The following is a 21100-nucleotide window of genomic DNA, read 5'->3' on the forward strand; positions in this document are numbered from 1 at the left end:
GCTACCAGATTATTGCATGTATAGAGAAGACAACCAGGTTTATAGCAGTTATAATGTTCAGGCTCCTCACAGCAGTAACATTTGCATGGACCAGACCTGGATTGTGAATCAGCCTTCCAGTTACCCTGGAAACGAGTTCGAGAGCGAGTATTGTAACATGAACACAAGTATGAACCGCTTTTGCCAGGCTGAATATTTTGATGATGGTAAAGATGTTTTTTGTCAAGAACAGTCACCATCTTTCTCTCCGAGAAAAGGTATAGTCCATTTTTAGATTTATTTTTAATCTTGCATTTCGTCCTACATACTTAGAACTACAGCTGAAGTGGCTGTGAATCTCCTGCTGTTTGTGTAGATTTGTCAAATGTGTGGCACCCAAGTTCGTGCTTGGGTTTTGAAACTGCTTTAATGTGAAATCTTGAAGCAATCCACTTTTTTGTGTATTCTGGTGGAATTGGGAAAGTAGAGGCACTCAAGTTGCCAAGTAATGTCAAGGTTTCTGCAATAGTGTACCATAAAGTAACTTGCTTTCTGTAACAGGCTAACTGATCAAAATTCAGTCATATATTACCTTCTTGATAATATTACAAACTCATGAAAATATACGGTTTTAGTATAGTACAACTAATTTGTACTAAAGTAATTGTACAATTAAATTCAAAAGGGTCTTCTTACTGTATGTTGTAATTACTGGACAAAGATGTATGTTTCTGAACTAATAGCTGAAGCCAAAGCATTTTCAATATATTTGGCCTAATTAGTCACAACATAAAGGATGAAAATCTGACTCAACACTTGCATTCGTAACCACACTGTGAAGATTAAATTTCTTTCCTTATCCTTTGATGTCATTTCTATTTCAGACATGTTTGTGTCAATCTGTTTGAATTGTTGGATCACTTAGCTGTGTACAGGCTAGAGCTTTTTCATTAAATTGAGAAGCAAAGTACCAGGACATACACAAGGTTGAATGAGGTAAAAGAGAGAACAAAGTAAATAAAAAGTAGTGATTTGGTAATGCAAAACTTGGGAGTAAGAAAGTATTCAATGAGTCTTGAATGTAGTGGGGATTTGCAATCTGGAAGGAACAAAAGTCAGCACTGACTATTGTAGTATCAAAGGGAAAAAAGGTTGCAATGGAAATTGATGAATTGAAAGAAGTGAAAAACGATCACCTGTCAAATAGCCAGTTTTTATTTTGTGCCCTGTCCAGTAGTGTAAGGGAGCTTCCAAACAAGTCCTGGATATGGAAGCAATATTTAAGTCTTCGGTGAATTTGGCTTTATAAATAATTAAGAGTTGTTGTGGATTAAAGCAATGTTTGTACAAAAGAGGAAACTGAGCTTCTAGAAGACAACTTTAGCAATGGAGGAGATATGGGAGTTCCATTTGAGGTCAGGAACAGGAGAATTGCTAGATGGAAAAAGACCGACGCCCAGCTCGTTGGCCTTCTACTATCCTGGTTGTCACATGCTACAATGATCATGGAGTTGTTGACTAATCAAGCAATCAATCCTCTATCAATTTTAAGGTAATTGGCAGAAGAACCAGACACAAGGTGAGAAATTTTTTTATGCAGCGAGTTGTTATAATTTGGAATACAGTCCCTGAAAGTGTGCATTTGATAATAACCTTCAAAAAGAAATTGGATAATTACTTTAAGGGGAAAAAATACAAGGATATGGGGAAAGGGCAGGGGAGTGGGATTAATTGGATAACTGCTTCAAAGTATCAGTATAGGCACAGTGGACTGAATCTGTGATTGCATAAATTAGTACACAACAGACCCAGAGCATTGGGAACCATAGTCACCTTTTTCCTCCCAAGCATGTTCCTTTACTGCATGTCATGTCTGAAAGGTCAGAAGAAACAGTGAGACCAATGAGGTTGAAGAATGAAAAAAACACTCAGGGAGGAGTCATCAAAGATAGAAGAGTTGGGAGCTGTAAGTTAGACTTGAGAAACAATTTTTAAAAAGGTGCTTTTGAAGACCTGAAAGAAAGGAGGTTTTCATTGCCCAATATCGTTATAATAATTCAACCATTGCACAGAGGATGGTGATTCTGAGCACAAAGAGTATGCAATCTGAAGGAAGTTGATGCATTTGGAACAAAATCATCAACAGAGTGAATTGTGTTGAACGATGAGTGAGAGGGGCATTGATGCGAAGAAGGAACAGAGCCCTGGGGAACCCTAATCATCTATAGCAAGAAGGCATGATTTGAGTGGAATCTTGATAGCCAAGATAACAGCTTTGATAAGAATATTGTATGATGCTAACTTGTGGAGAAGTGCAGTCGACTGGATCCTGTCAAAGGCACTGGAGAAGTGCAAAGCAACAATAAATGATTCACCAAAGCATTCAGTAGTAAAACTGCAAAAGTAGGTGAAGAAAAGACAATAAGAGCATGACTGTTACAGGAATGGCTAATGACGCTGACCCTGAAAAAATGTCTAGTATATAAACCCAAGAACATGACAATTGCACTAGCTAAGAGAGCTTTAAAATATTTATCACTGGCAGCATCTAGAGTAATATCTGCTTTAATGTCCCAGTGCCATCACCTCCCAATGCACAGATCTCATGTTGCAGGTAATAACACCAAAGATAAACATGCCAGTTTCGCTAAGGCCAGTGGACAGGAAGGCCTGTTTTCCACTGAGTCTTCACAGCCGCCTGCCTTACCAAATCTGAACTGTTTATCTTGTGTATTGACCACCAACTGTAAGTCCCATGTTTTGGGGGTTGGCAGCACTAAAGGAATATAAAAACAGTTAGTGGGAACCATAGCAGGGAAGTTTACTTATCATCCTTGATTAACAACAACTTTCATTGAAGTAGCACCTTTAACATAGTTGAAGGCGTTTCACAGCAGACAAAAATTGGCACCATGTCAAAGATGAAAATATTAGGATAGGTGTCTAAAAGCTTGGCCAAAGACATTATTTTGAAAGAGGTCTTTAAAGGAGAAGCAAGGTGGAGAGTTATAGAGAGGGAATTCCTGAGCTTAGGGCCTGAACAGCTGAAGCCATGGCCACTGGCCAGTGGTGGGGTGAAGGAAGTGGCAGATGCACAAGAGGCCAGAATTGCAGAGATCTCAGAGTGTTGTAGGGCTGAAGGAGGTTACAGAGGTGGGCAGAGGCAAGGCCATGGAGCAATTTGAACATGAGGATGGAAATTCTAAATTTAAGCAATGTAGGTCAGCAAGCACAGGGGTAATGGGTGAATGGAACTTGATGCGAGTTAGGTTATGGGCAGCAGATTAAGATAAAGTTTCTTGATAGTTGTTACAACCTCAGTAGAGACCGTTAACTTTAAAACAAGAGATATGAACTCCCCAGACCAATTAAAGAATTACACAACAAGATTTTATGTTTTAAGACTTTTACTATAACGACTAAACTAAAAGTATCAACATTAACTAATCAGTACTTAGTATGTGGCTAATACACTAAATTACAGAGAAAGGTATTTCCCATTAACTTATTCATACACTTGTAAACCCCCACACCACATTTATACGTTATACAGTGTTCTCATCGAAATGGTATCCTTGCAGTTAAAAGTCCCATACTCCTCCCAGCTGCAATGGGTTAGATCTTCAATTCCTTCTCAAAAACCAATGTCCTCTTCACTCACTTCTCCTGAGCACATTTGACTTGTTTTCTGTTAATAAGGCAATCTGTGGTGACCCCATTGGTCTTTTCTCCTCCGCAAACCTCAACTTTCGAATCAGGTTTGTGTCATTGCAGCCTTTTGCTGTGCTGAGCAGTTGGTTCTCTCTCTTTTGAGGCTGCTGGCTCACTGTTTGCTGTTCTTCCTTTCTTCCATGCAGTCTGTAAAATAAATAAATTGTTGTTTGCCTTTTACAATTTCCAGAGTCCACATGTTGACCATCTGGGCCTTCCTTTGTTTCCAGGTGTTAACAATTGCAACTCGAATTTGCATTTTTAGAGCCCTTGGCTCCCTGTTTCCAATCTGAGAGTCTGGGAGAGTGAAACCCATTGTCTTCTAAGTTAGAACCTTGCACCCTGCTTTCAAAAGGATCTTTGATCTGGGTTCCTAGTGTTGATGGTAACCAAGATCCCTGGCTTGTCTCTGGGCAGAATTGGTGTACGGTCACATGTCTCTTTCGAATCCATTTTACATTGCATTAAAGATCACAGTTTTTAAAACATAACCATACTACAAAGTCCAGAGGTCGTACCAATAGTAAATTAGCGTATTTAATGCCAGCGTAATATCAGTTTTTCATTTTAATTATCATAAAAGGAATGTAACCGGAAGGACCACCCGGCATAACTCCCTTCCTAACAGCACTGCGGTTCAAGAAGGCAGCTCACCACCACCTTCTCAAGGGCAATTAGGGATGGGCAATAAATGCTGTCCTGGCCTGCGACGCCCACATCCCATGAATGAATTTTAAAAAACATACACGAAGAGTGCAAATGAGCAACTTTGTCCAGTGAAAACATCCTTACCTAAAAGTAGCTAAAAGTGGAGTCCTTCAAATCTTAGGAAATAAAATAATAACAAAAGTTCTGCAGTTGAGTATTTATTAGAAACTTGTGATCCTCATTTCCCATATGTTTGCCTAAATTACTGCGAATTTTTGATTTTGTTTGTTTTCTGTAACTCCTGGTCATTATGCGAGATGGAATGCAATTGAAACTTTACTGAATAGAGGGATTTTTTTTGCTGATGGCATAACAAATTTTAGAAGTAGAACTTTAAGGATTAAACATAGTGGCTCTGTTTGGGCTGAACTGGAGGAATCATTATAGTCCCAATTCACCTGATTACTCAACATACCTTAAACCATCATCGATAAGATCCAGTACGCATGTCTTTTTGAACCATTGTGCATATAATTATCATTGCAATTAGTTGCTAGGTTTATGCATAATGTAGCTCATCAGTGCTATTATGTAATTATTTTGTAATCTTAGGGTTTATTCCATTTAATAAAAAAGTATATATTCTATAAATTCTATCCAGTTGAGTTGGTTATTTGAAACCCAACTAACATCTAGGTATAGTTTTGTCACTTTTCTTCTCTGTTGTGTAACGTCAGTATGTATAGGATGTATCATTGTATGCTAATGAATAAATGTGAGAGGCCCATAACTGTGAAACATTGCAGGTGTAATGTAGTTTTTTAAAGTCATTCTCACATGTGGAAAGGTGTTCACTGTCCGAATAAAATATTCAGTTTTACCATTGGATCAAGTTTGTTTTAAATATTTCTTGTATGTAGTTCTCTGATTTTGTTAAACGAGGTGGGTTTTATAAGAAATACTATATTCAAAAGACATAAATAATTTTATGGTATATTGTAATAAATGAATACGTGAATAGGTCAGTTTATAGGAACATAGGAGCAGAAGTAGGCCATTCAGCCCATCGAGCCTGCTCCGCCATTCAGTACAATCATGGCTGATCATCCACTTCAATGCCTTTTTCCCGTACTAGCCTCGTATCCTCTTATGTTATTTGTATTTAGAAATCTGTCAATCTTTGCTTTAAACATACTCAATGACTGAGCTTCCACAGCCCTCTGAGGTAGAGAATTCCAAAGAATCACAATCCTCTGAGAAATTTCTCCTCATCTCTGTCCTAAGTAGCTTCCCCCTTATTTTGAAATTGTGTCCCCTGGTTCCAGACTCCCCAGCCAGGGGAAACATCTTATCTGCATCTACCCTGTCTATCCCTTTAAGTATTTTGTAAGTTTCAATGAGATCACCTCTCATTCTTTGAAACTCCAGAGAATACAGGCCCCGTTTCCCCAATCTCTCATCATAGAACAGTCCCGCCATCCCGGGAACATGTCTGGTGAACCGTCTATTTCCTCTATGGTAATAATATCCTTCATAGTTGAGCACTACCTAGAACTGTACTCCAGGGAGAATGTTGTCACTGAGACTGCCCTCAATGCAGCCCAACCTGTACCAGTCATGGATGAGCTGGACATACAGCCAACAAAATCGGAACTCAGTGATGCCATTGATTCTCTAGCCAGCGAAAAGCCCCTGGGAAGGACAGCATTACCCCTGAAATAATCAAGAGTGCCAAGCCTGCTATACTCAGCACTACTTGAACTGCTATGCCTGTGCTGGGACGAGGGAGCAGTACCTCAGGACATGCGCGATGCCAATATCATCCCCTTCTATAAAAACAAAGGTGACTGCAGTGACTGCAACAACTACCGTGGAATCTCCCTGCTCAGCATAGTGGTGAAAGTCTTTGCTCGAGTCGCTCTAAACAGGCTCCAGAAGCTGGCCGAATGCTTCTACCCTGAGGCACAGTGTGGCTTTCGTGCAGAGAGATCGACCATTGACATGCTGTTCTCCCTTCGTCAGATACAGGAGAAATGCCGCGAACAACAGATGCCCCTCTACATTGCTTTCATTGATCTCACCAAAGCCTTTGACCTCGTCAGCAGACGTGGTCTCTTCAGACTACTAGAAAAGATTGGATGTCCACCAAAGCTACTAAGTATCATCACCTCATTCCATGACAATATGAAAGGCACAATTCAACATGGTGGCTCCTCATCAGACCCCTTTCCTATCCTGAGTGGCGTGAAACAGGGCTGTGTTCTCGCACCCACACTTTTTGGGATTTTCTTCTCCCTGCTGCTTTCACATGCGTTCAAGTCTTCTGAGTAAGGAATTTTCCTCCACACAAGATCAGGGGGCAGGCTGTTCAACCTTGCCCATCTAAGAGCGAAGTCCAAAGTACGGAAAGTCCTCATCAGGGAACTCCTCTTTGCTGACGATGCTGCTTTAACATCTCACACTGAAGAGTGCCTGCAGAGTCTCATCGACAGGTTTGCGGCTGCCTGCAATGAATTTGACCTAACCATCAGCCTCAAGAACACGAATATCATGGGCAGGACATCAGAAATGCTCCATCCATCAATATTGGCGACCACGCTCTGGAAGTGGTTCAAGAGTTCACCTACCTAGGCTCAACTATCACCAGTAACCTGTCTCTAGATGCAGAAATCAACAAGCGCATGGGAAAGGCTTCCACTGCTATGTGCAGACTGGCCAAAAGAGTGTGGGAAAATGGCGCACAACACGGAACACAAAAGTCCGAGTGTATCAAGCCTGTGTCCTCAGTACCTTGCTCTATGGCAGCGATGCCTGGACAACGTATGTCAGCCAAGAGCGACGTCTCAATTCATTCCATCTTCGCTGCCTCCGGAGAATACTTGGCATCAGGTGGCAGGACCGTATCTCCAACACAGAAGTCCTCGAGGCGGCCAACATCCCCAGCTTATACACACTACTGAGTCAGCGGCGCTTGAGATGGCTTGGCCATGTGAACCGCATGGAAGATGGCAGGATCCCCAAAGACACATTGTACAGCGAGCTCGCCACTGGTATCAGACCCACCGGCCGTCCATGACTCCGCTTTAAAGACGTCTGCAAACGCGACATGAAAACCTGTGACATTGATCACAAGTCGTGGGAGTCAGTTGCCAGCGTTCGTCAGAGCTGGCGGGCAGCCATAAAGGCGGGGCTAAAGTGTGGCAAGTCGAAGAGACTTAGCAGTTGGCAGGAAAAAAGACAGAGGCACAAGGGAAGAGCCAACTGTGTAACAGCCCCGACAAACAAATTTTTCTGCAACACCTGTGGAAGAGCCTGTCACTCTAGAATTGGCCTTTATAGCCACTCCAGGCGCTGCTCCACACACCACTGACCACCTCCAGGCGCTTACCCATTGTCTCTCGAGATAAGGAGGCCAAAGAAGAAGGTAAGGGGACCAAAACTGCACACAGTATTCCAGGTGCGGACTAACCAAGGTTCTATATAATTGAAGCAAGACTTCACTAATCCTGCACTCAAATCCTCTTGCGATAAAGGCTAACATACCATTAGCCATCTTAATTGCTTGCTGCACCTGCATGTTAGCTTTCAGTGACTTATTGACAAGGACACCCAGGTCCCTTTGTACATCTACACTTTCTATTCTCTTACCATTTAAGAAATACTCTGCACATCTGTTCCTCCTACCAAAGTGGATAACCTCACATTTTTCCACATTATATTCGGTCTGCCATGTTTTTGCCCACTCACTAAGTCTTCCTTCTGTGATATCAGCAACTATATATTGAGACCAGCGTCAGTTTGAAGGTCAGGGTAGCGGGGTCATTTGAGACCTCAGGGTGGTCGTCCCTGCCCTATACAGAGTCACCCCAGGCCCATATAAGGGCCAAGGTTACAATCCATGGCCAGTGCCAGAACTAGCAAATTTTCAGTGATGATAGTGGAAGGGCTAGTACCTCGAGAGATGATTTTTGTTTTAATTCTTTCATGGGATCTGGGCATTGCTGGCAAGGCCGGCATTTGTTGCCCTTCTCTAATTACCTTTGAGAAGGCTGTTTACAGGTGGAGGATCCTTCAGCAAGAGGACTTTATTTCCTTTAAAGCACACACGAAGAAGACAATGGGAAACCACCTCATGTACTTTTTCCCTAGTCATATTGCTCATTTCTCATTTAAATTAAAAAATGAGAGTCTCTTACAAGCAACTGAAGATGAAAGCGCAGGACCATGAAGCATGGAGAAATGAGCAGAGGACCTGCCCTTGGGCAGATCACCACTACAGTTTCAAGCTAGGTAACAGACAGCAAGTGGTAGATTGGAGCCAGGACTTTACTTGTTTCCTGCTGGCCCTGTTTTGATGCTGTGGCAGAGATAGGAACCAGAGAGGAGAGATTCAGACATGGAGTTGTGGTAAACAAGAGCATATATTTGGGAGGCAATAACATGAGTTTCTGAGGGGAGGGATGATGACAGTTTTGAAAAAGAGGGTAGGGTGACAGGCAGCCCTAAAAGACAAACGGAGCTCCCCTAATGACCCAGAGTTGCAGTCACTTTTACAGGTCTTCAGTCCATGCTGAGTTATCTGTTATCAGACAGGAGTGACACTACAATTGCTTTCAACATCCCTGGGTTAGGGAAAGGGAAAACTACCCATCATTTCTTTTCCTGATTTCCATCTAGTGACCTCTGCTGGAAATGCACTTGCAGATATAAAAACATTGAAAATTTACAGCACAGAAGGAAGCCATTCAATCCAGCATGTGTGTGCTGCCAAAATAGAACTACCTAGCCTAATCTCACTTTCCAGCTCTTGGTCCGTAACCCTGTAGGTTCTGGCACTTCAAGTGCATATCTAAGTGTGTTTTAAATGCAAAGAGAATTATTAATATTTACCGCCCTTTCAGGCAGTGAGTGCCAGACTCCAGCCACCCTCTGGGTGAAAAGTTTCTCCTCAACTCTCCTCTAATCCTTCTTCCAATATCTGGTTAGGATAGGATCGGGCTTGTTTATGATGCCCCAAAAGTAAAATAGCCAGCTGCCAATCCCTGGTTAGGCTCAATCATAAATAATGGACAATTGGACAAGGTGCCAGACGGTGACCACCACTCATAGAATTGAACTTGGTAAAGGAGGTGGGAGTGGGAGATCTATCTTTGCATTTAGCACCAGAAGTCTAGCCCAATGCCCTGATTACGGGGGAAATTATAAAGATAGAAACAAATAAATTAACCATTGTAATGAATTAAGTGCAATGTTTTTCAGTAACCTCTTCATTAGGCTAATATATATTTTATATATATATATATATATATATATATATATATACTTGAAGTGATTAGCAGACCCAGTATCAGTGTAGTATTCATACTGCACAAGTGAGCATTCTTCCTTTTCCTACAGTAACCATGCTGTGGTTTATCTCAGATTGGCAGTATAATTCCAAAGCAAATAAAAATGCAAATGATGAAAATCTGAAGCAAAAACAGCAGCTGCTGGAAACACGCACTAGGTCAGTTAGCATCTGTGAAGAGAACAGACAAGTTAACATCTCTGATGAAGGTTCGCCACTAGAAATATTAACTTGTCTTTTCTCTCCACAGAAACTTACTGACCTGATTATTTGCTGCATTTTCTGTTTTTGATATAGCCAAATTAAAGGCAGTTTTGCATTACAGTCTCTTGTCCATGAGGAACTAGGTTGGAATTGTATGAACTCATTTTACAAATGATCCTTGCAGCCAGCAGAGGAGATCTTCTATTTATGGATTTGTCATTTTTAGTTTCTGGAATGGTGCGTCTATTGACACTGACCTGCAGACTCTCCATTACCAACATGTTTGTCCCGTGGTTCAGCTGAACTGAAGGCTTTTAACATGTTCACTTCATAAGTTTTTCCACAAGCATTCTCAGTGGACTTAAGTGGTATCATTTTATATATTACGGTACTGTAGAGATTTTTGTAACACGGAACTATTTCTGTTTGTGTCATTTTGCAGGTTATATACCAAGCTATCTGGACAAGGACGAACTTTGTGTTGTGTGTGGTGACAAGGCCACAGGGTATCACTATCGTTGTATCACTTGCGAAGGGTGTAAGGTGAGCAACTCCAGTAGTCCCAACAGTGCTGTAAACCCTTATATACACCTGAGTATGTGTTTCTACTGCATTGTTTTATTATAAATGGTTCTCTCTGTTTATATACTGTCCCCCATTTCAAAACTGTCATCAGCCCTCTCAAAAATCCACCCTCAGACTTCTTTCCATACAAACTATTGTCTTTCCAGACTTCCTTTCAGCCCCAAAGTCCTTGTTCATGTTATAACAACAGAAAGTGCTGGAAATACTCGGCAGGTCTGGCAGCATATGTGGAGAGAGAAACCGAGTTAACATTTCAGGTCTGTGACCTTTCATCAGAACTGCCTTGATCATGTTCTCACCTCCCAAATCTATACTTATTTTAAAGAATGTTATTCATTTCCTTAATTACAGGATTAAGGTTGCATTCCAAAACAACAAAATGTCATATTGTCTGATTCCAAATAGGAGTAAACTAACAAAGGAGCTCTATCTTTGGCAGAGAATAATATTACAACTCCATGATTGAATCTCTCCAGTCTGGAGCCAGGTTCTGTCCCTGCCATAGCATCAAAATAGCCCTAATCAAAGTCACAGCTGACATTCTCTGTGACTTTGATTGTGGTGCATTATCCCTCCTCATCCTCCTCCACCTCTTTGCAACCTTTGGCATGGTCAAATACACCATCCTCCTCTCAAACCTCTTCTCTGTTATCTGGGACTGCCCTGACTTGGTTCCACTCTTTCTTATCCAATTATGTCCAGAACATTTTCAGCAATGGCTTCACTTCCTGCCCTATGCGATTACCTCCAAAGTTCTCCAAGAATCTGTTCTAGTACTCTTCTCTTTCTCATCTACATGATGTCCCTTCATGAAAATATCCAAAGACATGGGGTAATCTTCCATATATACGCTGCTGATACCCTGTTCTACCTTTCCACCATGTCTCTCGAACATCCATTCATTGCTTCTGCATTGTCAGACTACTTATACAACATTGAGTCATGGATGAACCAGTTTGCACCAATTAAACATTGGAAAGGATTTCCATCCTCCATGCTGCATAATTCAGCTCATCTATAACTCTGTTGCTCATATTCTATTCTGCACTAGATAGTGCTTATCCATCACTACTGCCTTCATTGACCTAATTGGTGTCTAGTCCACCAACATCTCTAATTTAAAGTTCTCATCCTTGTGTTTAAATCCCTTCATGGCCTTATCCGTTCCTGTTCCTGTGACAACCTCCAGCCCAACCCACCTGTGAACTCTCTATTCCTTCAACTCTAGTCTTTTGGGCATTCCCCCACAACCTCCACCCCACCTTGTCCTTACCCTACCATTGGCAGCCGTGTCTTCAGCTGTCAAGGCTGCACACTTGGAAATTCTCTCCCAATAGCCCTCTATCTCTCAACCTCCTTGGAATCCACCTCTTTAACCAAGCTTTTTGTGACCACTCCTAATATCTCCTTTGACTTGATGTCTATTTTTGTCTGCTTACACCTCCACGAATTGTCTTGGGACATTTTTCTGTGTTAAAAGTGCCATATTAATGTCGGTTGTTATTGTTGTAGTTTTAGAAATAATTTCAATTTTTAGTTTTAGTTTTGACAGTAGTCCAAGAGTTTTTTATTTGTAATTTTAGGAGGAAATAAAGACGAGTCTACTCAAAAATTTGTCAAAACCAGAAGTAAAATATACTAGTCTTTATTTCCAAGTTTTCACAGTATATTTTACTTCTGGTTTTGAAAAATTTTCGAGTCCAAAACTTTATTTTTGCTTTCCATAGTTTCATTCTATGCTTTACAGTAAATTATTTACATTTGGGTTTCAGTAAGTGCCATTGTTTCACTCCTCACATGCACCACCAGGTCACAGAAAATACTTAGAAATAACACATTGATGTTTGAATTACAAGTAAAATTTAATTTTGACTTTGGGATCACTACATGGACTCTGCAGGAGGTGGCTTTACACTTGCCTTTATTGGTGGAGTTGTGGTATGAATTCTCAAACCAAATGAATGGCCAAAAATATGCTTGCAAAAGATCCAGTTCAAAAAGACTTATAAAGCATCCTTCAAACATAACCACTGGCACTTGTTGTCTATCCCTTTAAATTATTTCTGGTTCCAGCACAGCTCCTAGCAGCCCTGGACACTCGTATTCTATATCAAATTTAAAAAGTACACAGCTGGCATATTTAATGAACTTTGAATTTTGCTGTTTTAATAAAGACAGGGTTGTCAGCACTCGCCGTTATTACTGGGAAAAACTGACAACTTCTGGTATCTGCACATGGGCAGAAGGATGAGGAGGGATATTTCACCAAGGTCACAGTCACAAAAGATGTCATTCGTGACTTTGATAAGAGCCGTTCAGTGCTGTGGCAGAGGGGAAACCTGATTGGAGAGGTTCAAATATGGAGTTGTGGGTCAGATGAGAATGAATTTAGGAGATTAAAACACATTCAAGGACTTTGGAGAGGACAGGGAAGTTAGAGATGTGGCGAAAGGAGGGTCAAAGTGTTGAGCATGTATTATAAGGATCTGAAAGGTTAATGTTTGAGACAGTGACAGTAACCCTCTTTAGTGATGATGATGTAATAGTCACATGGGTATTAAGCTTAGGAGAAGCTAGAAGCATCATGAGAGGTGTTAGCTGGACAGGCTTATTGAGAGTGTAAATAGTTATGTATAGAAAATAAACAAGATACTATTTAACCTTACAAAGACTCCAAAACATCTGTAAACAATGCTCGAACTATGCTAACAACAATATACAATATGGTGGTAGCGATGAAAACACCCAGAAATTATTGAAAGACCTCACCTCATACAGTAGCGCCAAGAAGATGGCAAATCTCAAAGGGAGACTGCAAAGAGCTCCAGAGCTGCTCCATAAAGGAAGACACAGACAGTCGGTGAGTCAGCCATGCAGGCATTCAGGCTGCACCACAGAAGTGTGGTGATCTCCGAGCAGAATCCAGGTCCAGTGATTGGGCTGCGTGTCACAGTACTGAGCAATGGCCGGAGATCAGGTGAGAGACCTTTTGGAAAGAGTGCATTTATTTAACAGAGCACTGGGTAGGTGAGAGGGGGGAAAAAAAGTCGATCCCTTGCGTGGGTGAGTCCAGAGTCAGCGACTATTACTCGAGCAGACCGCAGAGAAAAAGTGCAGGAACACCCGAAAAGAGCAGGAAACCTCCAAAACGAGCGGGAACACCTCCATTAAAGCAAAGTAAAATTTCTTAAAAGAAAGAGAAGTCCTAAAGAGTTAGGAAAAGTGGATTCGAAACACATGATGCCTGAAAGCTTCCAGAATTCGGAAGGCCCCAATCAAATACAGAATTGGTCGATGTGGAGAAAAAGATTTCTAAGATTTAGAATAGCTTCTCAGCTAAACACCAATTCTGAGGCTGAGCAAGTTAATACTCTGTTATACTCCATGGGTGCAATTGTGGATGACATAATTGTAAGGCAAGGTATAAGTGAAGCTTCAGACAAGTTTAATGATGTGTTACAAGCCTTTGACAAATACTTTAACTTAACAAGTAATAGGATCCTGGAAAGAGCAAAGTTTAATAAAAGAGCCCAGAAGCTGGGCTAATCAGTGGACGCTTTCATTAACGATTTGTACGGATTGGCCGAGGGATGAGACTATGGAGAACTGAAGTCTGAGTTGATCAGGGACCAAATAGTAGTGGGAATAGCTGATGGGTCTTTATCAGATCTCACTCTTGAGAAAGCAATTCAGATGGTACGACAGGCAGAGGTCAGAAGACAAAATAGAGCCATCCTGCGGGCTAAAGACAAGCCTTGGATCAGAAAGAATCCAATGACGGTACATTTCCTGAAGCCCAGGATGGAAAATGACTCTACAGATAAGAAGGTACACTCGGGGGAAGAAGGTACAAAATGCCGTGAAACCCTGCCAGCGCTCTGGAGCCAGAAAGACCCGCAGATGTGAACAGTGTTCTGCGAATAAAGCTGAATGCTTTAATTGCAATAAAACAGGCCATTTTGGAAGGATGTGCAAGAGCAAGACCTCTTCTCACAAAAATTCCAAGCAAAAAGCCTTCACACATTGAGCTGTGAATGAAGTGGAACAACTTCCATTGGAAGACAAACCGCGAGACTTTTATGCGGAACTTAATGACCCCCATCAGTCATTCTGGATGGCAGACATTTATGCCAATGGACATATTACTAATTTCAAATTGGACACAGGGGCAAGTGTCACAGTTCTGTCAGACTAAGAGCCACGGTTGTCGACACATTTCTTACAACCAGCAGACATTCATTTACACGGTCCAGGAGGGATTGAACTGAAAGTCAAGGGAAAACTACAAGCTACACTTCAATATAGGGAAGGCGGATAATGGAAACCCTTTACATTCTTAAAAAAACAAGAATTTTCTCTGTTAAGCAGAAAAGCGTGCTTAGACCTACATTTAGTAAAAAAGGTGGATGAAGTCAAACAGCCAGAGTCCAACAGTCGCTTCAAGCAGACTTTCCACAGCTATTTTCAGGTTTAGGAAGACTGAAGGCTGAGTATAGCATAACCGTAAGAGAAGATGCCAGACCAGTATGTATCTTTACACCCAGAAAGATACCACACCCACTGATGGACCGAATACAAAGTCAGCTGGAGGAGATGATCAGAATGGGAGTAATTTGTCAAGTCACGAAACCAACAGAATGGTGTTCGCCCATGGTTCCAGTTCCGAAACCAAATGGTACTCGTTGTATCTGTGTGAACTTAACACAGCTTAACAAAGTCATGGAGAGGGAAATCCATCCTATGTCTTTGGTAGATGACAGGCTGGCAAAGCTATCAAAAAGCATAATGTTCACTAAACTCGACACAAATGCTGGCTTTTGGCAGGTTCCATTGGATGAGAAGTCAAGATTACTCAACATTTATCACACTATTCGGAATATTTTGCTTCAATCGTTTACCAGTCATGAAATCTTCCAAAGGACCATGTCCAATATTCTGTAAGACCTCAAAGGGGTGATGTGTCACATGGATAACGTCTTGGTCCATGGGGAATCCATCGAAGAATATGACCAGAGAGTAAACGCGGTTGTACATAGTCTTCAAGAAGAAAGAATGACACTTAATGACAAGTGTGAATTCTCAAAAATGTCCATTTGTTTCTTGGGACATATTGTAAGTGACAATGGCATAATAGCAGAGCTGCAAAAGACCTGAGCCATTAATGAGTTTTCAACTCCAACTTCAGTCCAACATCGCCAAAGATTCCTTGGAATGATGAATCAATTGGCAGAATTTTTACCCAATTTGGCACAAGTAACAGAACCATTAAGACAACTCTTGAAAAAAAATCAAACGCTGGAACACACATCAGATTAAGCATTTCAAAGAATTAAGGAGATGCTTGTCTCGCCAGCAATATTAGCACATTACAACCCTTCATTACCAACTATAATTTCAGCAGACGCCTCATCTACAGAATTGGGGCAGTCCTGTTTCAAGAACAGCCAAATGGATGTCTAAGACCGATCTATTATGCATCTAGAGCTTTGTCCGAGACAGAGACAAGGTATGCTGTCATTGAAAATGAAGCACTCGCAGTCACATGGGCTTGCAAGAAGTTTTCTGATTACATTATTGGCCTGAAAGTGGTTTTTGAGACAGACCACAGATCCTTGGTTTCCTTACTGGATGAGAAGGAAATGGTAAGGATGCCTCAGAGAATTCAGAGATTCCGATTGAGGTTGATAATGTTACAACCAGGTGAGAAAGAGGTCTAGGGGACCCTTTCAGCCTTCACCTGGTCTTACTGTAACAGAGTTAAATTTTAAACACACCATTTGTTTAGCTCCCCCTTGGTGAATCCTTGTTCACCACTTTCTAATTATAAGGCAAAGAAACCAGCACAAACAGGCTTTCTTAGGTTTAAAGAATAAGAGTTGAAACTCATTAAACTTAAACTCTAATTCGGTTGATGCCTACGAATGCACGATGCGCCCACACTAGCATGCACATGTGATACACACATGCAGGTAGAGACAGAAAAGAACAGAAGAAATAAAGTGAAAATTTTTGAGGCAATATCTGAAGAGTTGTTGTTAAGGTTCTTCGAGCTCACTGTAGAGTCCTTGATTGTAGGTAGATCTTGCTTTTCGTTGGGGCCCAGTATTCTTCTTAAACCTTGTTCGCTGTAGGAGACTTTTCTATCTTGGGGTTCATGTGTCTTCAGTGGATTCAGAGGCTTGTGAGAAAGAGAGGGGAGCAGACAGGAGAGAGATCTTGTCAGTCCAGGAGAAAACAGGCTTTCTGCCCAAACTGCTTGTATAAATTCAAAAAACTCAAGTTTCCCAGCAGGTTAGTCATGTGACTAGCTGGTTTGACCATGTCCATTTGTGTATTTGGCCATCTTAGCAGTCAACCTAGAATGCGAGCTCCCCCACCTTCAACGTCTGGTGATCAAAAGTCCATTGTGGGTTGAATTTCAGGGAATGGCTGCTTTGCCCTTCCAAACCTTGTCTGTTAATATGCAAATGTCTTTCCAGCCACGGCTGATCTGTTTAACAAGTCCTTTCTTCACTCCAGTAACAGTTTAAAATTAGCATTCATGACAAAATTAATGTGCCTCATTCTTGGCAGGTGGGGGCCTAGCATGACTATGAGATATACCTACGAGATGGTATATGTTGAGGGAAAGATGCAAACTTCCAATGATCCATTATCAAAAGCAACTGTTGACCATCCGACACAACAGGATGTTAACTTTGTTGAAGAGATTGAGTCGTATTCACAGTATATGGCGTCACAATGGCCAGCAAGTACATAGAAACTTCTAGAAATTCGTCACGCTGAAAAGCAGGATGAAGAATGTATTCGGATATGCCAGTATTGTACACAAGGTTGGCTACAGGAACGTCCTAGTGGGAAGGTAATGAAAATTTTCTTTGAATTCAGGAGACACTTCACAATCGTAGACGATTTGCTGGTGTATAACGACAGACTGTTCATTTTCATTTCTCTTCGATCAGATAACTTGGCAAGGATACATCAAGGCCACATGGAAATCACAAAATGCAGAGCACAAGTTCAATCATCTGTTTGGTGGCCAGGAATATTCAAAGACATAGAAAACATAATCTTGAAGGCTGCGTTTGCTGACAACTAAACCACTAGGAGGCGCTGTACTGGCACATGCGCAAATGCAACCTGTTCCACTAAAACGTCACAGTCTGCGACATACAGGCAGCTGCCAGGACTAAAGATGGCGCTGCTCAATTAATGACAGAAAAGCAACTTAAACCCATGGCAGCACACAATGGAAATGTTGGACACTCAATGAACGTATAAAGTCTCATCGGAAGTACAGCACCTCCGACAGTGCTGCACACCCTCCATAATTCTGTGAGGTTTCAGCACCCTGCTCTCTCCGGCCACTCGCTCCCCGCTCCCACCCCCCCACCCCACCCACTCCAGCTGCTTGCTCCCCACTTCCCCCACTTCCCCATCCCTGCAGGCGGTAGCTCTAGGCTGCACCGCTTCCCTCCTCTCAGCCTCATGCTCCTACATCGCCCCGTCACCCCTCACGGCCCCCGCCTTGCTTCCTCGGGTGGCGTGGTGAGGGAGGGAAGTGGGGAGCGAGCGGCCGGAGAGAGTATGTGGGGTGGGGGGGGCAGAGAGAAGAGGGGAGCAAGTGGCCGGAGAGAGTGCGGGGGAAGCGGAGAGCGAGCGGCCGGAGAGAGCAGCCGGGGGTGAGGTGGGGAGCGAGCACCCGGAGAGAGCACGGGGGAAGCGTGAAGCGAGCTGCCGGGAGGAGGCGGGGAGCGAGTGGCCTGCAGTCAGTGGCCGGGGCGGGGGGCGTTGTGGAGGAGGAGAGCGTTTTCCTGCGCATGTGCCAGTTAGTCCTGCCACGGTAAGACGTACTGCTCTCCGGCCACTCCCCACACCTGCCACCACCAAGGTTTCCGGCCGCTCTCTCCCCGTTCCCCCCCACCCCCGGCTCTCTCCAGCCACTCACTCCCTGCTTCCCGCTCTCCAGCCTGTTGTTTCCGGCCCCTGCCCTCCAGCCGCTCCCTCCAGGCCCAGAGCCCCCCATCCGGCCGCTCACTCCCCTACTTCTCAACTATACGTCAGGTATTCCAGGTGTCTGGTCCCTGCCTTTTGCATACCTCTCTTCAGTCAGTTCTGATTTTAACTCCCTCCCCCCCACCCCCACCAAGGACCACAGTTGAAATATCTGAAGTACAGTTGCAAAGCAGGGAACAATATCAACAAAGTAACCTCAACAATTCTGTGTTTAATTATTGAACAGTTTTATTTAGTACCTGAGGCATTCGAGGCACTGCTGTGCATAGATACATGAGTTTTGTGTTTCCAGCCTTCCTGTGAAACAGACAGGCTGAGTCCCTACTATGCAGTACTGAAGAGATTGTTCCTGGAGAGTCTTGTGGTGAATGAACGTTTGGTTCCACTACTGTATTGTCCATGTGAAGATGGCAAAGTCAACAGAGTCTGGGCTGCAGATGATGCATCCCAATGTCCACTTCATCCATAAATGCAATGTTCCTTTCCACATCGTGACAAGCTCCGCAGCATGAACTGGTTGCTCAGCACATCCTTGTGTCTTGTCCTGCAATGCCTCCGTTGTTTGAATGCCGTCCTTAAGTCTCAAGGATTGTTTTCTTGGGGGCATGTTTTACATGAAAAGAAATAAAGAAAGGGATTTTAGTGCAGTGCGCTGGACTGAAGCACATGTACTGCCTACACATAGCCCCAGACAATGGAAAGGGATTTTAGTGCAGTGCAGTGTACTGAAGCACATGTACTGCCTGCACACAGCCCCAGACAATGGAAAAGGATTTTAGTGCAGTGCACTGGCCTGGAAATGGGATGCATCTCAGAGCAAACAACAGCAGATCAATCTACCTTCAAACAATCTCCTCTTTCCAATAAAATGCAAGGGAACTCTCCTCTTTCCAATGAAATCGCAAGAGAACACTCCTCATTCCAATAAAATGCCAGAAAATATAATGACTACAACTGCAACGAAACCTCTCCTTCCACTTTCAGAAACTCGCGCCGAAGGTTGACGCACGCGTGAATACCCGATGGTATTGCAGTACGCGTAAAGCGCATGTGCAGAGGCCAACCAGGCGCATTACACGATGACGTACATGTTACGCGATGACGTTTTCCACACATGCGCCAACCAGTCCTGGCGAGGCGGAACGCTGCACATGCACAGAGAACAGGAGCCCATTTGCGCATTTGCACAGCTTGGCGCAGTCTGATGACATCAGTGGGCCGCTACGTTGTCAGGAATCACTTTGAATCTTGAATTGGCAGGTATGTGCAGTGCACAGACCAGACCAGAGGGAACCTTTGATAACTACACAATTCCAAACCAGACCATAGGCATGTCAGGGATGGATTTATTTATGTACAGTGGAAAATCTGACATCATAGTGATCGATTATTTCTCGAGATGGATTGAGGTGAAAAGATCATACTCAACAACAGAAACTGTTATTAGAGCGTCACAGGAGATCTTTGTAATACATGGTATTCCTGACGATTTTGTGTCAGACAATGGACCACAGTTTGCAAATGAATACTCACAATTTACGAGGAAGTAGGGATTTGAACATCTCACAAGTTCCCCTCATTACCCTCAATTGAATGGTGAAGTGGAGAGAGGAGTATGAGCTATTGAATCGTTGATGAAGAAGAACAAAGATCTTCCAACTGCACTATTGAATTATCGATCTACTCCATTGTCATGTGGACTTTCACATTCAGAACTGTTGATGGGGAGGAAGATAAAAACTCAACTTCCTATTCTACCCAGAAAACTACTTCCGGGGCTAGACGCACGAAACTACAAAAAAATTCAAGACAGAGAGAAGTCTTACAGGAACCAACAAGCTCGCAATTACAATAAGAGCTTTCATACCAGAAACCTACCAATATTAAAGGAAGGAGAGAAGGTATGGATATGAGATCTAGGACATGAAGGTAGAGTCATCCAGAGAGATGAAGTTCATCTAATATCTTATGTAGTATTCACTCCCGAGGGTATTATACATCAAAATAGGAGAAACCTTATATCTAAAATACAATAACCAGTTATATATCAGGAAGAACCAGATGACGATCAAAAAACCCAGAGACAATAGGATACTACAAACATAGGTCAAGGCCATCCAAGTCATACAGCACAGAAACAGGCCCTTCGGCCCACCGAGTCTGTGCCAACCATCAACCACCCATTTATACTAATTCTACATTATTCCCATATTTCCTACCACATCCCCACCTTCCCTCAATTCTCCTACCACCTACCTACACTAGGGGCAATTTACAATGGCCAATTTACCTATCAACCTGCAAGTCTTTGGCTGTGGGAGGAAACCGGAGCACCCGGCGGAAACCCACACGGTCACAGGGAGAACTTGCAAACTCCGCGCAGGCAGTACCCAGAACCAAACCCAGGTCGCTGGAGCTGTGAGGCTGCAGTGCTAACCACTGCACCACTCTCATCGAACAAAACTTTCAAGAAAGACTACTGATCTTCCAAGTCTGACAAGAACATGATCAGGGAGAGTTGTGAAGCCTCCTGACGGATTGAATCTGTGATGTCAGAGACTTAGGGGGAGATGGGGTAGTAAGTAAACTCAAAATGAATGATATATCAAA

General features: G+C 42.7%; 1 protein-coding gene across 14 annotated transcripts in view; it reads left to right on the plus strand.

Moving 5' to 3' along the window:
- thrb (thyroid hormone receptor beta) overlaps positions 1-21100 on the plus strand; it is a 308544-nt gene that overhangs the window by 239921 nt on the left and 47523 nt on the right. For 11 of the 14 annotated variants that reach the window (XM_068060006.1, XM_068060014.1, XM_068060036.1 and 8 more), the window contains one exon: positions 10332-10432. In XM_068060006.1, the coding sequence (XP_067916107.1) occupies positions 10332-10432 (101 nt within the window). Of the gene's footprint in view, positions 1-10331; positions 10433-18572; positions 20392-21100 lie in introns of those variants that run through there. The other 3 variants (XM_068059964.1, XM_068059986.1, XM_068059975.1) reach the window with 1 other exon arrangement.

This window comes from Heterodontus francisci, chromosome 2 (assembly GCF_036365525.1).
Source record: "Heterodontus francisci isolate sHetFra1 chromosome 2, sHetFra1.hap1, whole genome shotgun sequence".
In the NCBI taxonomy this organism is placed as follows: Eukaryota; Metazoa; Chordata; class Chondrichthyes; order Heterodontiformes; family Heterodontidae; genus Heterodontus; species Heterodontus francisci.